At 46.1% G+C, this 26,050-nt stretch overlaps 1 protein-coding gene across 1 annotated transcript in view; it reads right to left on the bottom strand.

The window, feature by feature from the left end:
- Positions 1 to 5,553: 5,553 nt before the first annotated feature.
- The window catches only part of MRPS28 (mitochondrial ribosomal protein S28), a 175,253-nt gene continuing 154,756 nt past the window's right edge, over positions 5,554 to 26,050 (bottom strand). Inside the window, exon 3 of the mRNA XM_063923937.1 lies at positions 5,554 to 5,833. Coding sequence (XP_063780007.1) covers positions 5,707 to 5,833 — 127 coding nt within the window. The 3' untranslated portion in view covers positions 5,554 to 5,706. The remainder of the gene's footprint in view (positions 5,834 to 26,050) is intronic.

The raw sequence follows: 26,050 nt of genomic DNA, 5'->3' as shown, positions 1-26,050 counted from the left end.
CGTGGGCGACTGCCGTGATGTTTTTCCCACTGGATCAATACCGGCTGACCTTGAAGCAGAGGTCTTGCTAAGCTTAGAGCATTATAAATTTACCCTTAGCTCCAGTATATTTATGTGGAGAAAAGTCTCCAGACTTGATCACACTCCCTGGAAATTTTTTCCTTGTGTGACTGCTCCCCAGCCTCTCGGGCTGGGCTCCGTGGTCACCAGCATCCAATCCAGAATGCCGAATCTGCGGCCCTCTAGAAGATGAGCACTCTATAACCACCACAGGAGAGACACCCTTGTCCTTGGATATAGGGTTATCCGCTGATGCATCTGAAGATGCGATCCGGACCATTTGTCCAGCAGATCCCACTGAAAAGTTCTTGCGTGAAATCTGCCGAATGGAATTGCTTCGCAGGAAGCCACCATTTTTACCAGGACCCTTGTGCAATGATGCACTGTTTTTAGGAGGTTCCTGACTAGCTCGGATAACTCCCTGGCTTTCTCTTCCGGGAGAAACACCTTTTTCTGGACTGTGTCCAGAATCATCCCTAGGCACAGCAGACGTGTCGTCGGGATCAGCTGCGATTTTGGAATATTTAGAATCCACCCGTGCTGTTGTAGCAGTATCCGAGATAGTGCTACTCCGACCTCCAACTGTTCCCTGGACTATGCCCTTATCAGGAGATCGTCCAAGTAAGGGATAATTAAGACGCCTTTTCTTCGAAGAAGAATCATCATTTCGGCCATTACCTTGGTAAAGACCCGGGGTGCCGTGGACAATCCAAACGGCAGCGTCTGAAACTGATAGTGACAGTTCTGCACCACGAACCTGAGGTACCCTTAGTGAGAAGGGCAAATTTGGGACATAGAGGTAAGCATCCCTGATGTCCCGGGACACTATATAGTCCCCTTCTTCCTGGTTCGTTATCACTGCTCTGAGTGACTCCATCTTGATTTGAACCTTTGTAAGTGTTCAAAAAAATTTTTTAGAATAAGTCTCACCTAGCCTTCTGGCTTCAGTACCACAATATAGTGTGGAATAATACCCCTTTTCTTGTAGTAGGAGGGGTAATTTAATTATCACCTGCTGGGAATACAGCTTGTGAATTTTTTCCCATACTGCCTCCTTGTCGGAGGGAGACCTTGGTAAAGCAGACTTCAGGAGCCTGCGAAGGGGAAACGTCTCGACATTCCAATCTGTACCCCTGGGATACTACTTGTAGGATCCAGGGGTCCTGTACGGTCTCAGCGCCATGCTGAGAACTTGTCAGAAGCGGTGGAACGCTTCTGTTCCTGGGAATGGGCTGCCTGCTGCAGTCTTCTTCCCTTTCCTCTATCCCTGGGCAGATATGATCTTATAGGGACGAAAGGACTGAGGCTGAAAAGACGGTGTCTTTTTCTGCAGAGATGTGACTTAGGGTAAAAACGGCGGATTTTCCAGCAGTTGCCGTGGCCACCAGGTCCGATGGACCGACCCCAAATAACTCCTCTTCCTTTATACGGCAATACACCTTTGTGCCGTTTGGAATCTGCATCACCTGACCACTGTCGTGTCCATAACATCTTCTGGCAGATATGGACATCGCATTTACTCTTGATGCCAGAGTGCAAATATCCCTCTGTGCATCTCGCATATATAGAAATGCATCCTTTAAATGCTCTATAGTCAATAAAATACTGTCCCTGTCAAGGGTATCAATATTTTTAGTCAGGGAATCCGACCAAGCCACCCCAGCTCTGCACATCCAGGCTGAGGCGATCGCTGGTCGCAGTATAACACCAGTATGTGTGTATATACTTTTTATGATATTTTCCAGCCTCCTGTCAGCTGGTCCTTGAGGACGGCCCTATCTATAGACGGTACCGCCACTTGTTTTGATAAGCGTGTGAGCGCCTTATCCACCCTAAGGGGTGTTTCCCAACGCGCCCTAACTTCTGGCGGGAAAGGGTATACCGCCCATAATTTTCTATCGGGGGGAACCCACGCATCATCACACACTTTATTTAATTTATCTGATTCAGGAAAAACTACGGTAGTTTTTTCACATCCCACATAATACCCTCTTTTGTGGTACTTGTAGTATCAGAAATATGTAACACCTCCTTCATTGCCTTTAACGTGTGGCCCTAATAAGGAATACGTTTGTTTATTCACCGTCGACACTGGATTCAGTGTCCCTGTCTGTGTCTGTGTCGACCGACTAAAGTAAACGGGCGTTTTAAAACCCCTGACGGTGTTTTTGAGACGTCTGGACCGGTACTAATTGTTTGTCGGCCGTCTCATGTCGTCAACCGACCTTGCAGCGTGTTGACATTATCACGTAATTCCCTAAATAAGCCATCCATTCCGGTGTCGACTCCCTAGAGAGTGACATCACCATTACAGGCAATTGCTCCGCCTCCTCACCAACATCGTCCTCATACATGTCGACACACACGTACCGACACACAGCACACACACAGGGAATGCTCTGATAGAGGACAGGACCCACTAGCCCTTTGGAGAGACAGAGGGAGAGTTTGCCAGCACACACCAAAAACGCTATAATTATATAGGGACAACCTTATATAAGTGTTTTCCCTTATAGCATCTTTTTTATATATTTCTAACGCCAAATTAGTGCCCCCCCTCTCTGTTTTAACCCTGTTTCTGTAGTGCAGTGCAGGGGAGAGCCTGGGAGCCTTCCCTCCAGCCTTTCTGTGAGGGAAAATGGCGCTGTGTGCTGAGGAGATAGGCCCCGCCCCTTTTTCGGCGGCCTCGTCTCCCGCTCTTAACGGATTCTGGCAGGGGTTAAATATCTCCATATAGCCTCCGGAGGCTATATGTGAGGTATTTTTAGCCAAAATAGGTATTCATTTGCCTCCCAGGGCGCCCCCCTCCCAGCGCCCTGCACCCTCAGTGACTGCCGTGTGAAGTGTGCTGAGAGGAAAATGGCGCACAGCTGCAGTGCTGTGCGCTACCTTTAAAAGACTGAGGAGTCTTCTGCCGCCGATTCTGGACCTCTTCTTACTTCAGCATCTGCAAGGGGGCCGGCGGCAAGGCTCCGGTGACCATCCAGGCTGTACCTGTGATCGTCCCTCTGGAGCTGATGTCCAGTAGCCAAGAAGCCAATCCATCCTGCACGCAGGTGAGTTCACTTCTTCTCCCCTAAGTCCCTCGTTGCAGTGATCCTGTTGCCAGCAGGACTCACTGTAAAATAAAAAACCTAAGCTAAACTTTTCTAAGCAGCTCTTTAGGAGAGCCACCTAGATTGCACCCTTCTCGGCCGGGCACAAAAATCTAACTGGCTTGGAGGAGGGTCATAGGGGGAGGAGCCAGTGCACACCACCTGATCGGAAAGCTTTACTTTTGTGCCCTGTCTCCTGCGGAGCCGCTATTCCCCCATGGTCCTTTCAGGAACCCCAGCATCCACTAGGACGATAGAGAAAAAAAAATTATTAATACTTTTCCAAATTCCTTAAACCTGTCGTTTCAACTATCGTTACGGCCACATATATATTATATTAAAATAGGAAAATTGAATTCACTGTAAGGTGGGGAAGACAAAACAAGAAAATACCTTGTCGATTATGTGTCAGCAAAATACATTTAAAGAATCTTTTGTGCCCATTTCAAGTCATATGCAAAAGTAGGCAATAGTTAATTTACCTACAGATGATTAGTTTGATATTCGACACCTGCATATCTGTGTGCCGCTGAATCTGATTCTGTAGAAGCAGCACAACGGAACTTGGCATTAAAAAAAAGCCGCAGCTACAGTATCGTAGCACTACCTACACAGACTCAGTTGCACACAGATGTACAAGCGATGCATACCAAAGTAATCATTGCAGTCTTGGGATGTGGTTTTGCTGAACTGCATAGTGAATTAGGGGGTCATTCCGAGTTGTTCGCTCGTTATTTTTTTCTCGCAACGGAGCGAATAGTCGCTAATGCGCATGCGCAATGTCCGCAGTGCGACTGCGCCAAGTAAATTTGCTATGCAGTTAGGAATTTTACTCACGGCATTACAAGGTTTTTTCTTTGTTCTGGTGATCATAATGTGATTGACAGGAAGTGGGTGTTTCTGGGCGGAAACAGGCCGTTTTATGGGAGTGTGTGAAAAAACGCTACAGTTTCAGGGAAAAACGCGGGAGTGGCTGGAGAAACGGAGGAGTGTCTGGGCGAACGCTGGGTGTGTTTGTGACGTCAAACCAGGAACGACAAGCACTGAACTGATCGCAGATGCCGAGTAAGTTTGGAGCTACTCAGAAACTGCTAAGAAGTGTCTATTCGCAATTCTGCTAATCTTTCGTTCGCAATTTTAATATGCTAAGATTCACTCCCAGTAGGCGGCGGCTTAGCGTGTGCAAAGCTGCTAAAAGCAGGTTGCGAGCGAACAACTCGGAATGACCCCCTAGATGCACTTTCATGAGAAAAAGCCGCTCAGTGCAAGCCGAGTTACATGGGACCTGGCCCGCAGAAAAGGGATGTTTGGTGCAACTGCAGAACAGTTTGAGGACACATTTGTATAATAGATTTAAACGGTTGCTGAAAATAATGGGGGAAACAGTAAAGGTAATTCAACTGTTTTGGGCATCTAATTAGGACTGTTTAGATGCCCAAACAATTGTTACAATTCAACTGATGTTTGGGCACATGCATATTGCGTCCAAACAGACAGGGTTTAACCACGTAAAACTGCTAAACCAGTCTAAAGTCCTGCTTTGGGCATCCAAATTACTGTGAGTGCCAAGTTTGCACACAGTTTCTCTCACACCTCAGGAGGCTGAGAAAACAATGTGATCTCCGTGGCTGCTGGGCATCCAAATGGCAGAAGAATTTAATTGCTGCCCCAGTGAGTCTAATACATTACAGCTATTTTGCTTAGAATTGCAGTTACTCTGGGGCAAATGTATCAAACCTTCTAAAGAGTGGAGACATGGCAAGCTGCCCATATCAGCTTCTACCCTTATGTATTTGATAAATGCTAGTTACAATCTGATTGGGCAGTTTCTTCATTCTCTGGGGGAGATGTATCAAACCTTGGAGAGAAATAAAGTACCAACCAGCTGTCATTTTTCAAACACATCTCGTAACGTGGCAGTTAGGAGCTGATTGGTTGGTACGCTACCTTATTTGTCCCCCAACTTCAGTGTTCTCACATAAATCACTTGTGTATCTACTGTAAATGTCTGTGATGGCTTTTGTGTGCCAGACATATACTGTACTTTTAAAATAAGAATTTTAAAAACATTGTCTATACCCCATTGTCTATATGCTCCAGTGTCCCCTAGTGGATGAAGGAGAAAACATAAATAAATAAAGATTGAAAGACAAATTCATAGATCTGAAGGAAAATGTTCTTCAAAACCCACAAAGTGTCCAGGACGTCTGGGACATTAAACTTGGAGGTAAACTTCTTTTTGACTGTTGAAGTCTGGTATTAAAAGGGAAAGGAAGAAATGTACGGCAGATGTAGAATATGGATGGGTTACCAAACCACACACCCCGTATCACATAGCAAAACGGCTAGCTAGAGGTTTGTCATCTACAATCATTAGTTTAGTAAAATAAAACACAAAGTATAATGACAGTTTAATGACAGTCATTTTCCATACTTTTAAATATTTTATTCAAATTGGTACTTTGTGTTCTAGCAGTTTTAGAGGTGCAGTGTCTGTCTGCAGCAATGTTACAGTAGTCCTAGAGGTGCAGTATCTGCCTCTAGCAATGTGTTATAGCAGTCCTAGAAGTACTGCGTCCGCCTCCAACAAGGTTGTATCTGTGTAAGCTCCTAGGAACCTCGACGTCATCTCCAGGTCAATCAGTCGTAAACGTACTTTTGCGCCTTTTTGGTATTTTCTGGAAAGACAGTAACGGAAATTCATATTTATGACAGTGTTACTCAACAAGGAAAAAAACATAAAGATGGCCTGAGAACAAAATGTAAAAAGTGAGAAAAACAAAATGAATAAAGTATATCTCCATTTATGTCAGGAAACAAAGGACTTCACAACAAGCCAGAGACTAAGGGGTTTCTTTACTAAAACCCAGCGCGTCTGATCATGTTTATGGACAAAATTTAAGGGCAATGATTTTACTGGCAAAACACGGCTAGAGAAAGCATTGCCTATTTAAATTTCATCCACAAACACAACCAAAAGCGACAAGGTTTTACAACACAAAGCTTAGTAAATACACCCCTCATATTAATACAGGCAATAACATTTCTAGTGGAGAACATTTTCTCACAACTTGGTAACAAAGCGGCATACAGCTGTATTGTTGCAAATTATTATTATATTAATTATTGCTAAAATTGTTTATACAGTTTTCTGTAGTTACATTTCGTTTACATTCCTTTTAAGATCATTAAATCTAACTTGTGTCAGGAGACTCCCTCTGGGAGTATAAGAGCTGCTGTGCTTTGGGGATGTCCTCCCTTTTAAGGCTGTGTGCAGCTAGGCCTCAAACCAAATAAAAAGAAAAGCGTTTATCATGTTCAAAAGAGTCATTGCTAGCATAGGACTGACCACATGGGAAAGACTTTGGGGTGGTCAGCTTCGCATATATTACAGTATGTGGAACAAACATTCCCTGTTCTTAATATCGAATACAGCTTGGAGTGTTAAAGGTGTATTTAGCAAGTTAATTCTTTCTTTCTTAACCCTCTTACACTGCACTCAGCATTAGGCAAAGACCCTCTGAATTTATTTCATTTGCCCATATATCGCAGCGTTTTTGACAATTTTGAAATCATCCGTATCTCTGACATTATTCATAAATATGTATGCATACACAACACTGGCAATTTAATACTTGTAGGGGCAGGGTCGGACTGGCCCACAAGGGAACAGGGGAAACTACCAGTGGGCCCCACTGCTTGTGGGCCCTCCTCCTCCTCTATGGATCAGGTTACACACTCTATCCTAGTGCACTTTAATTATGCATTATACATGTGTTACATTATACTTCATAAGAATATGGTTTATTATATATTTACCATGGGAACAGAACATGTACTCTGTAATGGTTAGGCAAACCTCTGTGGTAGCTGGCCACGCCCCAGTGCAGCCTGGCCACACCCTTAAGCATGGGCCCCTACAACAGCATTCCCCCGGTGGGCCCTTCATTCCGCAGTCCGACACTGTGTGTGTGTGTGTGTGTGGGGGGGGGGGGGGGGGGGGGGGGGAGTTGTGCAGTGTATGCCTATGCAAACAGTGCATATACTAAAATGGGGATTAGGGGGCTTCATAGCATTACTGGGCAAAAGACTTTTTATGCAGATTGAGTTACAGTCCATAAAATAAGAATTTACTTACCGATAATTCTATTTCTCGGAGTCCGTAGTGGATGCTGGGGTTCCTGAAAGGACCATGGGAATAGCGGCTCCGCAGGAGACAGGGCACAAAAGTAAAGCTTTACGATCAGGTGGTGTGCACTGGCTCCTCCCCCTATGACCCTCCTCCAAGCCTCAGTTAGGTACTGTGCCCGGACGAGCGTACACAATAAGGAAGGATTTATGAATCCCGGGTAAGACTCATACCAGCCACACCAATCACACCGTACAACCTGTGATATAAACCCAGTTAACAGTATGATAACAGAAGAGCCTCTAAAAGATGGCTCCCTACAACAATAACCCGAATTAGTTAACAATAACTATGTACAATTATTGCAGATAATCCGCACTTGGGATGGGCGCCCAGCATCCACTACGGACTCCGAGAAATAGAATTATCGGTAAGTAAATTCTTATTTTCTCTATCGTCCTAGTGGATGCTGGGGTTCCTGAAAGGACCATGGGGATTATACCAAAGCTCCCAAATGGGCGGGAGAGTGCGGATGACTCTGCAGCACCGAATGAGAGAACTCCAGGTCCTCCTTAGCCAGAGTATCAAATTTGTAAAATTTTACAAACGTGTTCTCCCCTGACCACGTAGCTGCTCGGCAAAGTTGTAATGCCGAGACCCCTCGGGCAGCCGCCCAAGATGAGCCCACCTTCCTTGTGGAGTGGGCCTTTACAGATTTAGGCTGTGGCAGGCCTGCCACAGAATGTGCAAGTTGGATTGTGCTACAGATCCAACGAGCAATCGTCTGCTTAGACGCAGGAGCACCCATCTTGTTGGGTGCATACAATATAAACAACGAGTCAGATTTTCTGACTCCAGCTGTCCTTGCAATATATATTTTCAATGCTCTGACAACATCCAGTAACTTGGAGTCCTCCAAGTCACTTGTAGCCGCAGGCACTACAATAGGCTGGTTCAGATGAAATGCTGACACCACCTTAGGGAGAAAATGCGGACGAGTCCGCAGTTCTGCCCTGTCCGAATGGAAAATCAGATATGGGCTTTTGTCACTTTCCATGTGAGATATTTCAAATCCACATTATTTAGTGGTTCAAACCAATGAGATTTGAGAAAGTCCAAAACAACATTGAGATCCCACGGTGCCACTGGGGGCACCACAGGAGGCTGTATATGCAGCACTCCCTTAACAAAAGTCTGGACTTCAGGAACTGAAGCCAATTCTTTCTGGAAGAAAATCGACAGGGCCGAAATTTGAACCTTAATAGATCCCAATTTGAGACCCATAGACAATCCTGATTGCAGGAAATGTAGGAATCGACCCAGTTGAAATTCCTCCGTCGGAGCACTCCGATCCTCGCACCACGCAACATATTTTCGCCAAATGCGGTGATAATGTTGCGCGGTTACTTCCTTCCGTGCTTTAATCAAAGTAGGAATGACTTCTTCCGGCATGCCTTTTTCCTTTAGGATCCGGCGTTCAACCGCCATGCCGTCAAACGCAGCCGCGGTAAGTCTTGAAACAGACAGGGACCCTGCTGAAGCAAGTCCCTTCTCAGAGGTAGAGGCCACGGATCTTCCGTGATCATCTCTTGAAGTTCCGGGTACCAAGTTCTTCTTGGCCAATCCGGAACCACTAGTATCGTTCTTACGCCTCTTTGCCGTATAATTCTCAATACTTTTGGTATGAGAGGCAGAGGAGGAAACACATATACCGACTGGTACACCCAAGGCGTTACCAGCGCGTCCACAGCTATTGCCTGCGGATCTCTTGACCTGGCGCAATACCTGTCCAGTTTTTTGTTGAGGCGAGACGCCATCATGTCCACCATTGGTCTTTCCCAACGGGTTACCAGCATGTGGAAAACTTCTGGATGAAGTCCCCACTCTCCCGGGTGAAGGTCGTGTCTGCTGAGGAAGTCTGCTTCCCAGTTGTCCACTCCCGGGATGAACACTGCTGACCGTGCTATCACATGATTTTCCGCCCAGCGAAGAATCCTTGCAGCTTCTGCCATTGCACTCCTGCTTCTTGTGCCGCCCTGTCTGTTCACATGGGCGACTGCCGTGATGTTGTCCGACTGGATCAACACCGGCTTTCCCTGAAGCAGAGGTTCTGCCTGGCTTAGAGCATTGTAGATTGCTCTTAGTTCCAGAATGTTTATGTGAAGAGACGTTTCCAGGCTCGTCCACACTCCCTGAAAGTTTCTTCCTTGTGTGACTGCTCCCCAGCCTCTCAGGCTGGCGTCCGTGGTCACCAGGATCCAATCCTGTATGCCAAATCTGCGGCCCTCCAATAGATGAGCACTCTGTAACCACCACAGAAGAGATACCCTTGTCCTTGGAGACAGGGTTATCCGCTGGTGCATCTGAAGATGCGACCCTGACCATTTGTCCAACAGATCCCTCTGGAAAATTCTTGCGTGGAATCTGCCGAATGGAATTGCTTCGTAAGAAGCCACCATTTTTCCCAGGACTCTTGTGCATTGATGTACAGACACCTTTCCTGGTTTTAGGAGGTTCCTGACAAGCTCGGATAACTCCTTGGCTTTTTCCTCCGGGAGAAAAACCTTTTTCTGAACCGTGTCCAGAATCATCCCTAGGAACAACAGACGTGTTGTCGGAATTAACTGGGATTTTGGAATATTCAGAATCCACCCGTGCTGTTTTAGCACTTCTTGAGACAGTGCTAATCCCATCTCTAGCTGTTCTCTGGACCTTGCCCTTATTAGGAGATCGTCCAAGTATGGGATAATTAATACGCCTTTTCTTCGAAGAAGAATCATCATCTCGGCCATTACCTTGGTAAAGACCCGAGGTGCCGTGGACAATCCGAACGGCAGCGTCTGAAACTGATAGTGACAGTTCTGTACGACGAACCTGAGGTACCCCTGGTGTGAGGGGTAAATTGGAACGTGGAGATACGCATCCTTGATGTCCAAGGATACCATAAAGTCCCCTTCTTCCAGGTTCGCTATCACTGCTCTGAGTGACTCCATCTTGAACTTGAACTTCTTTATGTACAGGTTCAAGGACTTCAGATTTAGAATAGGTCTTACCGAGCCATCCGGCTTCGGTACCACAAATAGAGTGGAATAATACCCCTTTCCTTGTTGTAAAAGAGGTACCTTGACTATCACCTGCTGAGAGTACAGCTTGTGAATGGCTTCCAAGACCGTCACCCTGTCGGAGGGGGACGTTGGTAAAGCAGACTTCAGGAAACGGCGAGGTGGATTCGTCTCTAGTTCTAACCTGTACCCCTGAGATATTATCTGCAGGATCCAGGGATCTACCTGCGAGTGAGCCCACTGCGCGCTGAAATTCTTGAGACGACCCCCCACCGCCCCCGAGTCCGCTTGAGAAGCCCCAGCGTCATGCTGAGGCTTTTGTAGAAGCGGGGGAGGGCTTCTGTTCCTGGGAAGGAGCTGCCTGTTGCTGTCTCTTCCCCCTTCCTCTGCCTCGTGGCAGATATGAATATCCCTTTGCTCTCTTGTTTTTAAAGGAACGAAAGGGCTGCGGTTGAAAAGTCGGTGTCTTTTTCTGTTGGGGAGTGACTTGAGGTAAAAAGGTGGATTTCCCGGCTGTAGCCGTGGCCACCAAATCCGATAGACCGACTCCAAATAACTCCTCCCCTTTATACGGCAAAACTTCCATATGCCGTTTTGAGTCCGCATCGCCTGACCACTGTCGCGTCCATAAACTTCTTCTGGCCGAAATGGACATAGCACTTACCCGTGATGCCAGTGTGCAGATATCCCTCTGTGCATCACGCATATAAAGAAATGCATCCTTTATTTGCTCTAAAGACAGTAAAACATTGTCCCTATCCAGGGTATCAATATTTTCAATCAGGGACTCTGACCAAGCTACCCCAGCACTGCACATCCAGGCTGTCGCTATAGCTGGTCGTAGTATAACACCTGTATGTGTGTATATACTTTTTTGGATATTTTCCATCCTCCTATCTGCTGGATCTTTAAGTGCGGCCGTCTCAGGAGAGGGTAACGCCACTTGTTTTGATAAGCGTTCGAGCGCCTTGTCCACCCTAGGAGGTGTTTCCCAGCGCGCCCTAACCTCTGGCGGGAAAGGGTATAAAGCCAATAACTTCTTTGAAATTAGCATTTTTTTTATCGGGGGCAACCCACGCTTCATCACACACCTCATTTAATTCTTCTGATTCAGGAAAAACTATAGGTAGTTTTTTCACACCCCACATAATACCCTGTTTAGTGGTACCTGTAGTATCAGCTATATGTAACGCCTCCTTCATTGCCAAAATCATATAACGTGTGGCCCTACTGGAAAATACGGTTGATTCGTCACCGTCACCACTAGAATCAGTGCCTGTGTCTGGGTCTGTGTCGACCGACTGAGGCAAAGGGCGTTTTACAGCCCCTGACGGTGTTTGAGGCGCCTGGACAGGCACTAATTGATTGTCCGGCCGTCTCATGTCGTCAAACGACTGCTTTAGCGTGTTGACACTATCCCGTAATTCCATAAATAAAGGCATCCATTCTGGTGTCGACCCCCTAGGAGGTGACATCCCCATATTTGGCAATTGCTCCGCCTCCACACCAATATCGTCCTCATACATGTCGACACACGTACCGACACACAGCAGACACACAGGGAATGCTCTTAACGAAGACAGGACCCCACTAGCCCTTTGGGGAGACAGAGGGAGAGTTTGCCAGCACACACCAAAAGCGCTATATATGACAGGGATAGCCTTATAATAAGTGCTCCCTGTATAGCTGCTTTAATAATATATTTTTGCCACAATTTTGCCCCCCCCTCTCTTTTTTACCCTGTTTCTGTAGTGCAGTGCAGGGGAGAGCCTGGGAGCCGTCCTGACCAGCGGAGCTGTGTAAGGAAAATGGCGCTGTGTGCTGAGGAGATAGGCCCCGCCCCTTTTTCGGCGGGCTCGTCTCCCGCTCTTTAGTGGATTCTGGCAGGGGTTAAATATCTCCATATAGCCCCCGGAGGCTATATGTGAGGTATTTTTAGCCAAATTAGGTTTTCATTTGCCTCCCAGGGCGCCCCCCTCCCAGCGCCCTGCACCCTCAGTGACTGCCGTGTGAAGTGTGCTGAGAGGAAAATGGCGCACAGCTGCAGTGCTGTGCGCTACCTTTAGAAGACTGAGGAGTCTTCTGCCGCCGATTCTGGACCTCTTCTCGTTTCAGCATCTGCAAGGGGGCCGGCGGCGAGGCTCCGGTGACCATCCAGGCTGTACCTGTGATCGTCCCTCTGGAGCTAATGTCCAGTAGCCAAGAAGCCAATCCATCCTGCACGCAGGTGAGTTCACTTCTTCTCCCCTAAGTCCCTCGTTGCAGTGATCCTGTTGCCAGCAGGACTCACTGTAAAATAAAAAACCTAAGCTAAACTTTTCTAAGCAGCTCTTTAGGAGAGCCACCTAGATTGCACCCTTCTCGGCCGGGCACAAAAATCTAACTGAGGCTTGGAGGAGGGTCATAGGGGGAGGAGCCAGTGCACACCACCTGATCGTAAAGCTTTACTTTTGTGCCCTGTCTCCTGCGGAGCCGCTATTCCCATGGTCCTTTCAGGAACCCCAGCATCCACTAGGACGATAGAGAAACATTGTAAAGTTACTCCTTACTCCGATGTGGAGACAAACATAGGGAACTCTAGCAGTACAAAGATTTAATTGCAGAAGAAAGTTGATTCAAAAGTTCTATTGACTGTTATGAGATTTCTCATGCACAGAACGACCGTAGATGGTATGATGAACAATTGTTATTATCAGCCAAACGCTGCCTAGGGCAGTGTTTTATTATGTATAGTCACTCCTATATTTGGGATCTGTTGTAACAAGCTTCTCATTTTTCTACATGGTTCATTGACTTGCACCTAATTACACTCCGTGAACACCTCTCCTCCGCTAGGCCTCCCTTCAACACTTTATTGTGGGAAGAGATCATTTCCCACCAAAATCATGCAATTATTTATTTTTAACTCCCTCGTTCCATAGGGCTTCATTAATAGGGTCTGCTCTTTCCTAGTAGGTTCACAGTTTCCATGAGGCGGGAACAGTCTGGGCTCATACAGCAAGTACCAAAACTGCAACAGTTAATAAAATACTGACATACAAACATAACATTTATGCAGTTCAGGGTGACCCTAAGGCCCAAAGGTAACAGCCTGCGCGTTGCAAACACCAGTGTGTTCTTGGCGATGCCGCCCATATTTATAATGCACCAATAATTTAAAAGGCAAAACCTGCAAATTTCTGTGATTAGGCCTGTAGATTTAAGGTGTACACAACGTAAAAGGCAAAACCAATTACTGCCGCATTACATCGACAAAATCGCACTGGCGCCTGCAGGCTAGTACATTTGCACTTGCTTGTACTTAGAAAAGGGGATGCGGTTAAGATCTCGGCTGTCGAAATACAGACGCCAAAATCTCAACATTGACATCCCAACAGGATACAGACACCGAAACTAAGACGAGCTTGGATTAGTGCCGGGGGGTGTGTGTGTGTGGGTTAGGTTTAGCAGATACCGGAACGCCCTTTACACTTCTTTGGTGATAAGTGTAGATGCAGCTGAAAGGCGTACCCCTCTGCACTATCCGTACCTGCATGCACACACTTCCCAGGAACAGGAAGTGTACATTCATGCAAGTCACAATCTGCAAGCGGCCATATGTTCCACTCTGCAGCAGGCTGAAGGCTCCGAAACCTCATGCTGCCATTATAATAGTGGTTTGAAACTATAACCAGTGATAGCAAAAACGCGCCATGGCGCGTATTTTACCCACTTTTGAGGACCTGCGACTCAATTTTCTAAAGTGGGTGGGTCCCTGGGGACGCACTGCGAGGCAGCCAATCTGCATAGAAATGCTGAAAGGTGGGTACTAGCTAAAATTGTTCATCATACATTAGGGCACTGTGTGGACTTTTGAGATGTAAACTTATGAAGGAGGCCTCTTTACACAGTAGTGGAGACTGCTGCTGTTTTACGTGGTTTGCTCCTTTATTCACGGAATGGCTGCAGTTCTCTATTACACCAGTGATGGCTGCGTCTCTGTATAAAGCTACTTTTCTGATTCCAGCCACAAACTCCTACATCAACACACTGGCCTTGCATTTTGACACTTACACCACTGGTATGTGGATGGATTGGCTGTTAACACGGCTGGGGGTTCCCACAGGGGTGATGCCAAGTATAGCCACATGTTGAGAGTGCGGGGCCGGTGAGTGAAGCGGGTGGTGGCTGCGCTTGCTGTGGAAAGTTCCCGCGGCATCTGGGGACGACGACTGGGGGTCTGAGGTGGTGGCTGCAATGTGTAAGTGCTCTACCTGCCGCAAAGTGTATAACGTGCTCTACCTGGTGCAATGTGTATAATGTGCTTTACCTGGTGCAATGTATTTAATGTGCTCTTCCTGGTGCAATGTGTATAATGTGCTTTACCTGGTGCAATGTATTTAATGTGCTCTGCCTGGTGCAATGTGTATAATGTGCTTTACCTGGCACAATGTGTATAACCACACATTCAGCACCTCTAACAAACCTGCCGTTTTCATCTAAAAAATATTTCCAGGATCAGACCCTTTCTGACCCAGGATGCTACTAAGACTCTTATCCACTCACTGGTCATCTCCAGACTGGACTACTGTAATCTCCTCCTGACTGGCATTCCTGACAAACATCTCTCTCCACTCCAATCTATCCTCAATGCTGCTGCCCGGCTCATTTTCCTCACCAAACGCACTACGTCCACCTCTCCTCTCTTACTAGACCTTCACTGGCTCCCCTTCCCTTTCAGAATCCATTTCAAGCTTCTTACACTCGCTTACAAAGCCCTCAACCACTCCTCTCCCATCTATATCTCTGATCTTATCTCTCTTTACATTCCCACCCGTCCTCTTCGCTCTGCTAATGCACGATGACTTTCCTGCCTACGGATTACTTCCTCCCACTCCTACCTCCAAGATTTTTCACGTGCTGCTCCAGTTCTCTAGAATTCCCTACCTCTCCACCTCAGACTCTCCACCTCTCTACAAAACTTCAAACGGGCTCTCAAGACCCACTTCTTCACCAAACCCAGCCAAATCTCATCCTAACCCTCTGTTCCACGTTATCTGTGTCACCCCTGTCTGTCTACCCCTCCCATATAGATTGTAAGCTCTCACGAGCAGGGCCCTCTTCCCTTATGTGCTTATCCTTTGTCTTACTTTAATAATCTTCAACTGTACCACATCCAGCAGTCTTCTGCCACCTGATACTTATTCCAGTGTCATCTGCTGATGTAACTATGTTTATTTACCCTGTACTTGTCCTATACTGTCATCAACTGTAAGTTGCTGTTTTCCTGTTTGATTATTTATGTACTCTCTAATTGGGCGCTGCGGAACCCTTGTGGCGTCATATAAATAAAGGATAATAAAAAATGTGCTCTGACTGGCGCAACGTGTATAACGTGCTCTACCTGTCGCAACGTGTATAAAGTGCTCTGCCTGGCGCAAAGTGTATAATATGCTCTGCCTGGTGCAGTGTGTATAGGAGGTTCTACCTGGTGCAATGTGTAAAAGCAACACTACTGTGTAGTGTAATGTGAATAGGCACTATTATGTGGCCATGCCCCTTCCCCACGTCCCTACATTTTTGCAGCACGCCTTCGGCGTGCACTGTCCATGCTTTGGAATGTGGAAGGGAGAGCACCAATCCACTTTCTGCCGAAGGGCGCAAAAATGTTTAGTTACAGCTCTGGTGCAGCAGCATTGTCACCCCCCTCCTTCCCCCCTTCAAAACTTTTGTTGTGTCCAAATCAAGTCTGCATTTTATATTTGAATCATTAATAAGAGTAATAAGAACCTTAATTCCGATGGGACCCAGAAAAGGACAGGTAGACCCCAATTTTTAAGAGTGAGGGGTCCCTGGGACCCAGTTTTTTTTTTTTTTGGCTCAGCGCTATCACTGATAACAGTGTATTCACTAAATATGAGAAGGTGCCTGTGGTGCCCTCCACTTGGCTCAAAACAGATCATCGGAGCACACAGGACACATTCTCTGACTTGTCACCATACTTGCAGCTAGTTGGAAGACAGACCAGGAAAGATAAATGCCGGAACCACAATCTCTTGGTTAAGGTGGAAAGATGACACCACCTTAGGTAGATATCCAGGGTGAGTTCTAAGAACTGCCCGGTCACAGTGAAAAATCAGAAAGGGTGGACAACAGGACAAAGCGCCCAAGTCAGACAGCCTCCTAGCAGAGGCAATAGCCAACAGAAAAATGACCTTAAGCGTAAGGTATTTAAGGTCCACAGACTCAAGAGGTTCAAATGAGACTCTTGAAGGACATTAAGGACAACAGACAGATCCATGGAGCCACAGGAGGTACATAGGGAGGGTGAATCCGTAGCACGCCCTGGGAGTCAATTTTTCGCTGAGATCACACCAACAACGCAGAAATGTGAACCTTGAGGGAGGCCAGGCGAAGTCCTAAATCCAGGCCTTGTTGCAAAAAAAGCCAGACGTTTGGAAGTATTGAACTTGTATGCACCGTAATTCTTAGCAGCACACCAGGTGAAGTAAGAATTCTAGACCCTAGAATAAATCCGTGCAGAAGCCTGTTTGCGGACCTTCAACATAGATTGAATAAGCGCCTCAGAAAATCCTTTGGCACTCAGGAGTGAAGCTTCAAGAGCCACGCCGTCAAAGCCAGTCTTGCCAGGTCCTGGTAAAAACAAGGGCCCTGAAAAAGGAGGTCTGGGCGTTGAGGAAGTAGAAGAGGACGCTCGATCGAGAGACCCTACAGGTCTGAGAACCAATGCCGCCTGGGCCACGCTGGAGCGACTAAAAGAAGTATTCGTCCTTCTTGCTTGAACTTCCGTAATACCCTGAGCAGGAGTGACACTGGAGGGAACACATATGGCAGCCGAAAGTTCCATGGAATTGCCAGTGCATCCACAAACACTGCTTGAGGATCCCTTATCCTTGATCCGAAGACTGGAACCTTGTGATTGTGTCGAGACGCCATCAGGTCTACATCTGGTAGACCCCACTTGTCCACAAGGAGTTGGAAGACCTCTGGATGAAGACTCCACTCCATGGCGTGTACATCCTGATGACTGAGGAAGTCCGCTCCCTAGTTGAGGACCCCCGGAATGAACACTACCAATATTGCTGGCAGATGGCGTTCCGCTCATCGAAGAATATTTGACACATCCATCATTGCCATACGGCTTTGAGTGCCCCCTTGATGATTTATATACGCCACCACGGTGGCGTTGTCTGATCGTACTTGAACAGGCCTGTTCTGTACGAAAGGCAAGGCCAGTGTCAACGCACTGAACACTGCCCGCAATTCCAGAATGTTTATCAGGAAGAGAGATTCCTCCCTGGTCCACCAACCCTGGAGAGAGTGTTGCTCCAACACCGCGCCCCAACCCCGCAGGCTGGCATCCGTCGTTAGGTAGACCCAGTTGGAGATCCAGAAGGGATGACCCCTGCTCATTTGGTGGTCCTGTAGCCACCAACTCAGTGACAGACGAACCTCCGGAGTCAAGGAGATCATTTGAGACCTGAACCGGTGAGGCAGGCCATTCCACTTGGAAAGGATTAACCTCTGCAGAGGGCAGGAATTAAATTGAGCGTACTCTACCATGTCGAAAGCCGACACCATGAGGCCTAGTACTTGCATCGCCGAGTGTATCGACACTCTTTGGCGAGAGAGGAAGCATTTGATTTTGTCCTGAAGTTTCAGGACCTTCTCTGGAGATCAGAACAAACGTTTGTTGTGTGTGTCCAGTAATGACCCCAGGTGCAGCATGCTCTGAGCAGGGACCAGTGAGGATTTCTTCCAGTTGATGAGCCACTTGTGGGCTTGTAGGAATGGACCGTCGGTTCCAGATGACGGAGGAGAACCTCTGGGGAGTTCACCAGAACAGGTGGGGGGGGGGGGGGGGGGGGAAGAACATCTGCTGTAGATGGCGCCTGGAGCTCAGGGAGGGGCTACAGGTCAGTGTCTTATCCCCTCTGCTGGACTTCACCACCGGGTACTATGGAGCCTATAATAAACAGATTTTAGTAACTCCGACCTATGCTCCCTGCCCTGGTGGATATAGTGGGGTCCCTGCATGACCACAGTGTCCATGCCAGCGGCGCGGTGCGTCTCCTGGTACCGCGACCGGATCGCGAATTCGGCAGGTCCCACCTGGGGGACCCTCTTACCTCCTCCCTGAAGTGCGGTCATGCGATCCAGGAGAGCAGCAGCAGTGATGTGTGCCTGTTGACCGGAGCAGTCTCCGCTGCAAGTACCTGGCAACCAGGGTGCGGGAGCGCCGCTGGGGGAGGTGATGGAGCCGCAGCACAGAATGTCAGCATGACATACACAGCATCTAGTGCCGGTGCTGCAGCCCTTGAAGTCACCAACTTACAAACTGAGCTGAGCTCCAGTGGCTATAGAGGAGGCGGTGCAGTGCATCCTGGGAATAGTCAAAGCTTTAGCCTCTTGGTGCCTCGAATCAAGATCCAACTCTACACCCTCGATGTTATTCCCTGTGGAATACCAGTCTACCCCGCTGCAGAAATGTTTAGTAATTGGCAGGAATGACATGATTATCAGATTGCTTCAAACTACCCTATGACATTTTGAGGGTTGACAAAACCACACAAACTTGGCCAAACAACTCCTTGGAACAGGAGAAGGTTTTAGCAGAAACATGCAGAAAGGATTTTGTCTTCTTTCATCTACTTACTCAACTGTAAAATATTTGCCTCCAAAATGCAATGATCAAACCAAAGCTGTATCGCTGCAAAACGCAATTCAGGAACATGAATGGCAATTATGCTCACATCTCCCATCAGAATGTACATTTTACCAGGAGCTGATCAAAGTGATGCTTAGCGCGCTCCTTTTGATCCACAAACAAGGAATAACATGCAATAGCGTGTACATTAAGGGATTATTCAACACCCTGGAGTCTTACAGCACTTATAAGTTGATCTTACAGAAAACATGCATATTGCTTTGAAAACATAAATAAAATGAACTTTTGATCTATTTGCCCCTCTAGTCAAAGCGATGGAGTAAATCACTATGTATTTACATTACCATATTAGAACTCCCACCTCAGTATGTACGAATGTATACCCATAGTATTCTCTAACATCAGCTGCTAATATCACCCAGCCCAAATATTTGTTACACACACAGTCATTTTGTACCAGAGGAGCCTTCACATGCAGAGTGTCAACCTTAGATTCATTACTGAAAATAAAAAATAAACCATGGTCAGAGAACAGAGCATGCGCCAGTCACTGCGAGCGTCTGTTGTCACCACTCAGTGAAAGCGGGCCAGGCTGCCAGCACCAGGAAGAGAGTGTGCCAGGCTGCCAGCACCTCAACGAGAGAGCGCCACGCAGCAGGTGACAGGGAGAGAGCACACCAGGCAGTCACCAAGCAACAGAGATGGAGACTGTGCATCAGGCAGTGAGCGACAGATGAAGAGGGTGTGCCAGGCAGAAAGTACAGATGGCCATTGGTGCGCTCACTGTAAGAGACCATGGGGTCTATACATGAAGCAGTGAAAAGTGTGGAGAAGTGAGCCTGTGGAGAAGTTGCCCATAACAACCAATCAGCATTGAAGTAACATTTATAATTTACTTACTACACAATTGTACAGAGCAGCTGATTGGTTGCCATGGCCAACTTCTCCACTCTTTTCACTGCTTCATGAATAGACCCCTATCAGTGGTAACAAACTACGCAATAGAGGGCCATCGATGGTTTCACCCAACGATGGTCATCCCTGCTCTATCACTCACTGGCCTTGGGTGCGGAGCTATGCGCCGTGTCCCGGCACCAACTGGTGGGAGGGGGGTGGGGTAAGATCATGTGGCTCTGTACCAATGATGGTGGAGAACACTTGATTCTTCACTATTGATGGCAGAACGGATGTTAAACCATTGATGTCAACCCTAGCAGCAACTGTCAGAGATGGAGAGGGCTTGTAAGACAGAGAAAAGCTTAGATCAGAGGGAAGGCGGGAGGGAGTAAGTGTGTGTGTTTAGTGATGAGCGAGGTTCGGTTTTACTCGGTTTTACTCGGTTTTACTCGGTTCTCAAAACGGCATCTTATTGGCTATCCAAAACACGTGACATCCGAGAGCCAATAAGATGCTGTTTTGAGAACCGAGTAAAACCGAGTAAAACCGAGTAAAACCGAATCCGCTCATCACTAGTGTAAATGTGTGTGTGTGTGTGTAAGTGAGCAAGTGTGTGTGTGTGTGTGTGTGTGTGTGTGTAATATATCTTGTAGCAAGATGGTAGACACGTAAATCACCTGCATATCACATTACAGATGTTTTTATAAGCACTTCAAGTGCAGAAATAATGACCCCTTGCTGGTAAAGGTGTGAAATGTATACTGCACACTGAAGAATGAAGTGCAGGTGTTCTAAGGTCTGTGTGGACAGGTTTTATGGTTTAACTCTAAACCCTCCTATACAACATGACCAGATCAAGCCTTTCAGTTCATACATCGTACAAAACAGTTGAAACTAGATAAGTGCTGGTGCAAATGCCACTCCAAATACAGAGTCACTGACACGTTCCGCAGCCATGCACAACCCCAGAGCTTTATGCCCCAGTGGACCTTATAGCATAATCTCCATCACACCATAGCCATTATAGTTAGAGGCCAATTAGGAATACCAGTTTATTTTAGGACAGAGGAGGATGCCAGGGTTTATGAAGGAAACCCATGCAGACAGAGATCGCATCTAAACCCAACATGGATAAAGCTCTATATGGGAATTAATCCCAACACCACAGAACTGTGACACCCCATAAACGGGCATCTATGCTGCAGACATTTACGTTCTTTGCCTCTCCTTGCATGTTAGGTGTTTAAAGAACAACAAGAGGAGAATAATCCACAGTATTACTTTTAACACGTCAAACAATTATTTTGGGGTTTAGTTCCATTTGCATAATACGGTTTTCAAATACAGCCTTCTGCAGATTATTGCAGCGAGAGGCACCAAAATAATCAGCCATTAACTTGCTATAATTCAGCCCGTAACACATTAATCAGAGTGCCAGGTCGAGAAATGGCAGTGACATTTCAATGCCTCCCTCACATGCACGGGGGAGGAGAAGGGAAAAAAATTCTCAAGTATAGTCGCAGCGCCAGTAATGCGTGAACTATATGGGTGAAAGTTGCTCTGCCGTCTCCCTGTACCTGCAGGGGAGCTTGCGCTCAATGAATAGAACAGGCAATTACATTGTGATACCAACGCCACAGGCTCTACCTGCTGCTCCTTGTAATTTGAACACAAACTCTCAGATACTTTAATCACATCTAATCCAATTTATTAAAAGAAATTCTTAAACAGCCCCGTCGCACCTGCATATAAACATATCCTGAAAATCATCATCTTGAAAGGCATCTGACGTCTCTGTCAGGTAATGTGGGATCTAAACACTGCCCTGTGTGACAGATGTTCCCTGCAGCTAAAACATTTGCGGACAGGAGATCAATCGAGTAAGGTAGCGGGAAGCGGAAATGTGGATACTGCTTACACAGACTCCCATCACACTTTCAGAAGGAAACACAAATGATAGGTTGCTGTAGGCATGGTAATCATACATAAACCCATCATTATACCCTGGCACCAAAGCACTAATCCTTAACACAACTCAGCCTGTCCTGCATTTAAAAGGTGGAAGCTTTAAAGCAGGAGATGTTTTCGTTAATAACCCCATGGTGCTTAACAACCAATAAATTTGTTGTCCAGCTTCAGTGATTTATTATATGTGCAAGTATCCACTGGGGGGACTACAGTGTTCAACAGGAAAAAAAACACAAGACATAAAATGTTACAGAGGAACTCAAACACAGGCTAAGGGGGATATTCAATTAGCTGTGGCAATTTATCAGGCACGAAAAATGGGGAGGGGTTTGATTTTTTTCTTTTTTCTTTATCAATGATTTTCTTGGGGGAGAAATCAAATATTCCCCTTCTTTGTGCTCGAAAACATGGGCAAAAATATAAAAGGGTACAGGATAAGAGGGCAAAAATATAAAGGGTACAGGATAAGTTACTGGACCTATTTTCGCGTCTGCGATCCCGGAAACGGGGCATTTTTGGGGGGTTTCTTTTCCACTTGCCTCAGGCAGGTGAAAAAAATCCTTGATGAGTGCTGGCATTGTGGCCGATTGGTCAGCTCCAGGAGGGTCAATTAGCTGCGGTAAATTACCGCGACCAATTGATTATCCCTTGTAACGGTTCAAATTAAATCAAGACAACAATTCAAGATATACAACCCTGCGCTCCAGAATGATTTGCTGCTGGTAAACAGATTCTGAAGTATAGCTCTCACTTCCAATGGACAGTATCTTCCAATAAAAAGGTAACCAGCGCTCCACATGCAAAGGACAAATACTGGGGATCAGATGAGTAACCGGAAAATCCGTATGTACCGGTAGTTCCCTCTGATCACCCTGTTGTATAGGATTGGAGACTGACCTTTCAGTTCTTACCCGCATGCACATAACGGTTTCTTTAGAACGCTCAGCAATCAAAACGGGATAAACATCTTATAATGCACACTTAGGGCGGGATTTAAATCTTTTCACCCCTTTCCACACCCGTTTTGTTTCTGCCCTCGGGGGCATGGTATCATTATTTCAGCTTGCTACCCTTGGAGTAGCGAGGCACCCGACCCTTTACACAGCTAAACCTGATTACTATAGGCGCGATATGCACGATAACGGGGATCATTTTAGACAGGAGATTGGGTGTGATATATCATTTGAATTCCACCCAATTTGAATTCCACCCTTATAACAATCATTCTGTCTCGAGTGCCCGTAAAGGTTTCTTTCACAGCATCCCCCGTCTCAATGGATATAGGTTAAATAGATCTTCAAGACTGACACCCATATTTTTTATTTTCATTAAACAATTCCTTTAAAAGTCCAAAAAATTAGTTCATTCAATGTTTAAATGCCCGGCAGTGTAGGGAATAATGCCAGATGGTTAGTGCTGAATGAGTCTCTGTGCTGCAGTCCACAGGTATGATGATGGTATAAACAGCGATGACCACGACCATATGGCTTCCCGGTAATCTGTCCTGTATGTTCCCTCAGTCCTGCGGCTTCAGCGTGTTTCAGGGAGCTCACTCCCCTTTGTCAGGAAGTATGGGCACTCGAGACAGAATGATTATTATAAGTGTGGATTATAAGGTGTTTATCCAGTTATTTGATTGCTGAGTGTTCTAAAGAAACCGTCATGTGCATGCGGGTGGGAACTGAAAGGTCAGTCTCCAATCCTATACAACGGGGTGACCAGAGGGAACTACATAGGGATTTTCCGGTGACTCATCTGATCCCCAGTATTCATCCTTTGCATGTGGAGCGCTGGTTACCTTTTCATTGTAAGATAAATCAAGGTAGTACTAATGTGGTTATTTTTTAAGCTACTTAGACTTTTCCTCTTTTTTTGGCATGTTTTACAGTCATGTGAAAATACAATACAACCTTCATAATCTATGTGTACGTACAGTATTAGGACATAATTAACAAATCTACTATCCTATTACAAATAACAGCTTTTCGTTTACCATTATTTATTCAAGTAGTATGCCTGTATGGGATGTAGTCAGTATCCAGGCGGACAAGAGGTCAGAGGGAAGAAGACCAGCGCCGGAAATCCGACAGCTCTCAGAATCTCAAAGCCGGAATCCAGACAGTCAGCATCCCGAATTTAAGTATGAGGGGGAGGGTTAGGTTGCAGAAGGGGCGGAGTTTAGGGATTAAAGGTAGGGTTAGGATTAGGCTGCAGGAGGGAACGGTTAGGGGGAGAGTGAGGAAAAGGGTTAGCAGACTTACAAAAATGTGCTGGGATGTGTACAAACAATTTGCAGTCCATCATGTGATAGCAAGAAGATCATTTACAAAGGGAGAACACAAACTCCCTAGGTCCTTAAAAATTAACCTAAAGACCTGATATTCAGGTTGGCATAATTGCGCCTGAACGAAAAACAAGACTTCTGCAACGTGTCCTCTGGACAGATGAGGCCAATATCTCGAGAAAACCCAGTACAGCGTATTACCAATATAATCTCATGATAACCATCAAGTACGGTGGCAAAACAGTAATTATTAGCAACTGTTTTGCAGCCACTGTAAATGGAGGCCTCACAATCATTAAGTTCACCATCAATTCCAGTTTATACCACAGTATTTTAGATGGAAACAGGGGGCCATCTATCTAACATATGACGCTTGGATAGCATTGAATCAAACAAAAGGACAATGATCCTAAGCACAAGCATATTTTCAACTGGATGAACAAAATGTATTTTAATCAAACAAAACAAAATCACAGCCAATCAGCATCCAGACCTCAGCTCAATGAAATGCTATGGTGGGCCTTAAGAGAGGGTTGTTCAGTATGAAGACACTTATACCCTCAAACATTAATGAGCCAAAGCAGCGTTGTTTAGTTAAGGGGGGAGTGGGGGCTGTTTGCGAGATGAGACACATAGAAGCCCTTATCTCATATTCGTATACTCTGCTGGAACGTCTGGGAAACTTACGAATTTCAGAACGTTCTCCCGGATTTCCAAGAGAGTAGACCACTCTCCTGAATCTTAGTCACTTTCCCAGTAATGTGGACAGCTAGAGATCATTTTGCAGCTAATCCAGTCAGAGACACAACCCCTAATTAATCAATGCAGCGATAGTGGGGAGCAGGGCTGAGATTACTTAAATCGCACCACTATGCCAATTGCAGATGCCCACTGGACCTCACCTACTGTAGTTCTATCAGGAAAAGACATAGGGGTATATGCAATTGCGGTCGAATACCCGAAAATGTCGAAAAACCGGACATTTTCGCCAAAAAAAATATATTCAACAATGCAATTCAGTACTTTTCGCCAAAAAAACGGACTTTCCAAATTCGACTTTTTGAAATTCGACATTTCTGCAATGGTACAAATGCGGCAATTTGACAAAAGTATATTCAATTGAAGTTTGTAAATTCGACAACAGTGCTTTTAGACAGTAAATTCGTCATTTTCAATCCGCCACACTTTGGTGGCGGAATTTAATAAAGATTTTTAAAAACGTGTTTTTTTTGGTGTTTTTTTTTATTGGTAATAGCATATCTATTTATATTAGAAGGGATTAGGTCCTTGGTTTGTCTATTTTGGAGGCACAAGTATTATTTATATATTTTTTAAAATATTCTTATTATTTTTTTTAAATGGAATGGTAAAAATCAGGAAAAAAATTGCGTGGGGTCCCCCCTCCAAAGCATAACCAGCCTCGGGCTCTTCGAGCCGGTCTTGGTTCTAAAAATCCGGGGGGGAAAAACTGACAGGAGATCCCCCGTATTTTTAAAACCAGCACCGGGCTCTGCGCCTGGTGACTAGTTGGATATTTAATGCCACGGCCGCAGGCCGCTGTATAAAAGTGACCCCCGGCTGTGGCATTATCTGTCCAGCTAGTGGAGGCCGATGCTGGTGTAAAAAATACGGGGGACCACTACTCTTTTTGTCCCCCGTATTTTTTGCACCAGGCGCAGAGCCCGGTGCTGGTTTTAAAAATACGGGGGATCCCCTGTCAGTTTTCCCCCCGGATTTTTAGAACCAGGAATGGCTCAAAGAGCCCGAGGCTGGTTATGCTTTAGAGGGGGGACCCCACGCAATTTTTTTCGGGTTTTTTCCCATTTTTTTAAAAATCGGATCAAAATCCGTCAAATCGGCCGTTTTTCGACAACGGGACTGTCGAAT

Source organism: Pseudophryne corroboree, chromosome 5 (genome assembly GCF_028390025.1).
Source record: "Pseudophryne corroboree isolate aPseCor3 chromosome 5, aPseCor3.hap2, whole genome shotgun sequence".
NCBI lineage: Eukaryota > Metazoa > Chordata > Amphibia > Anura > Myobatrachidae > Pseudophryne > Pseudophryne corroboree.
This window is presented reverse-complemented; position numbering and strand designations above follow the sequence as displayed.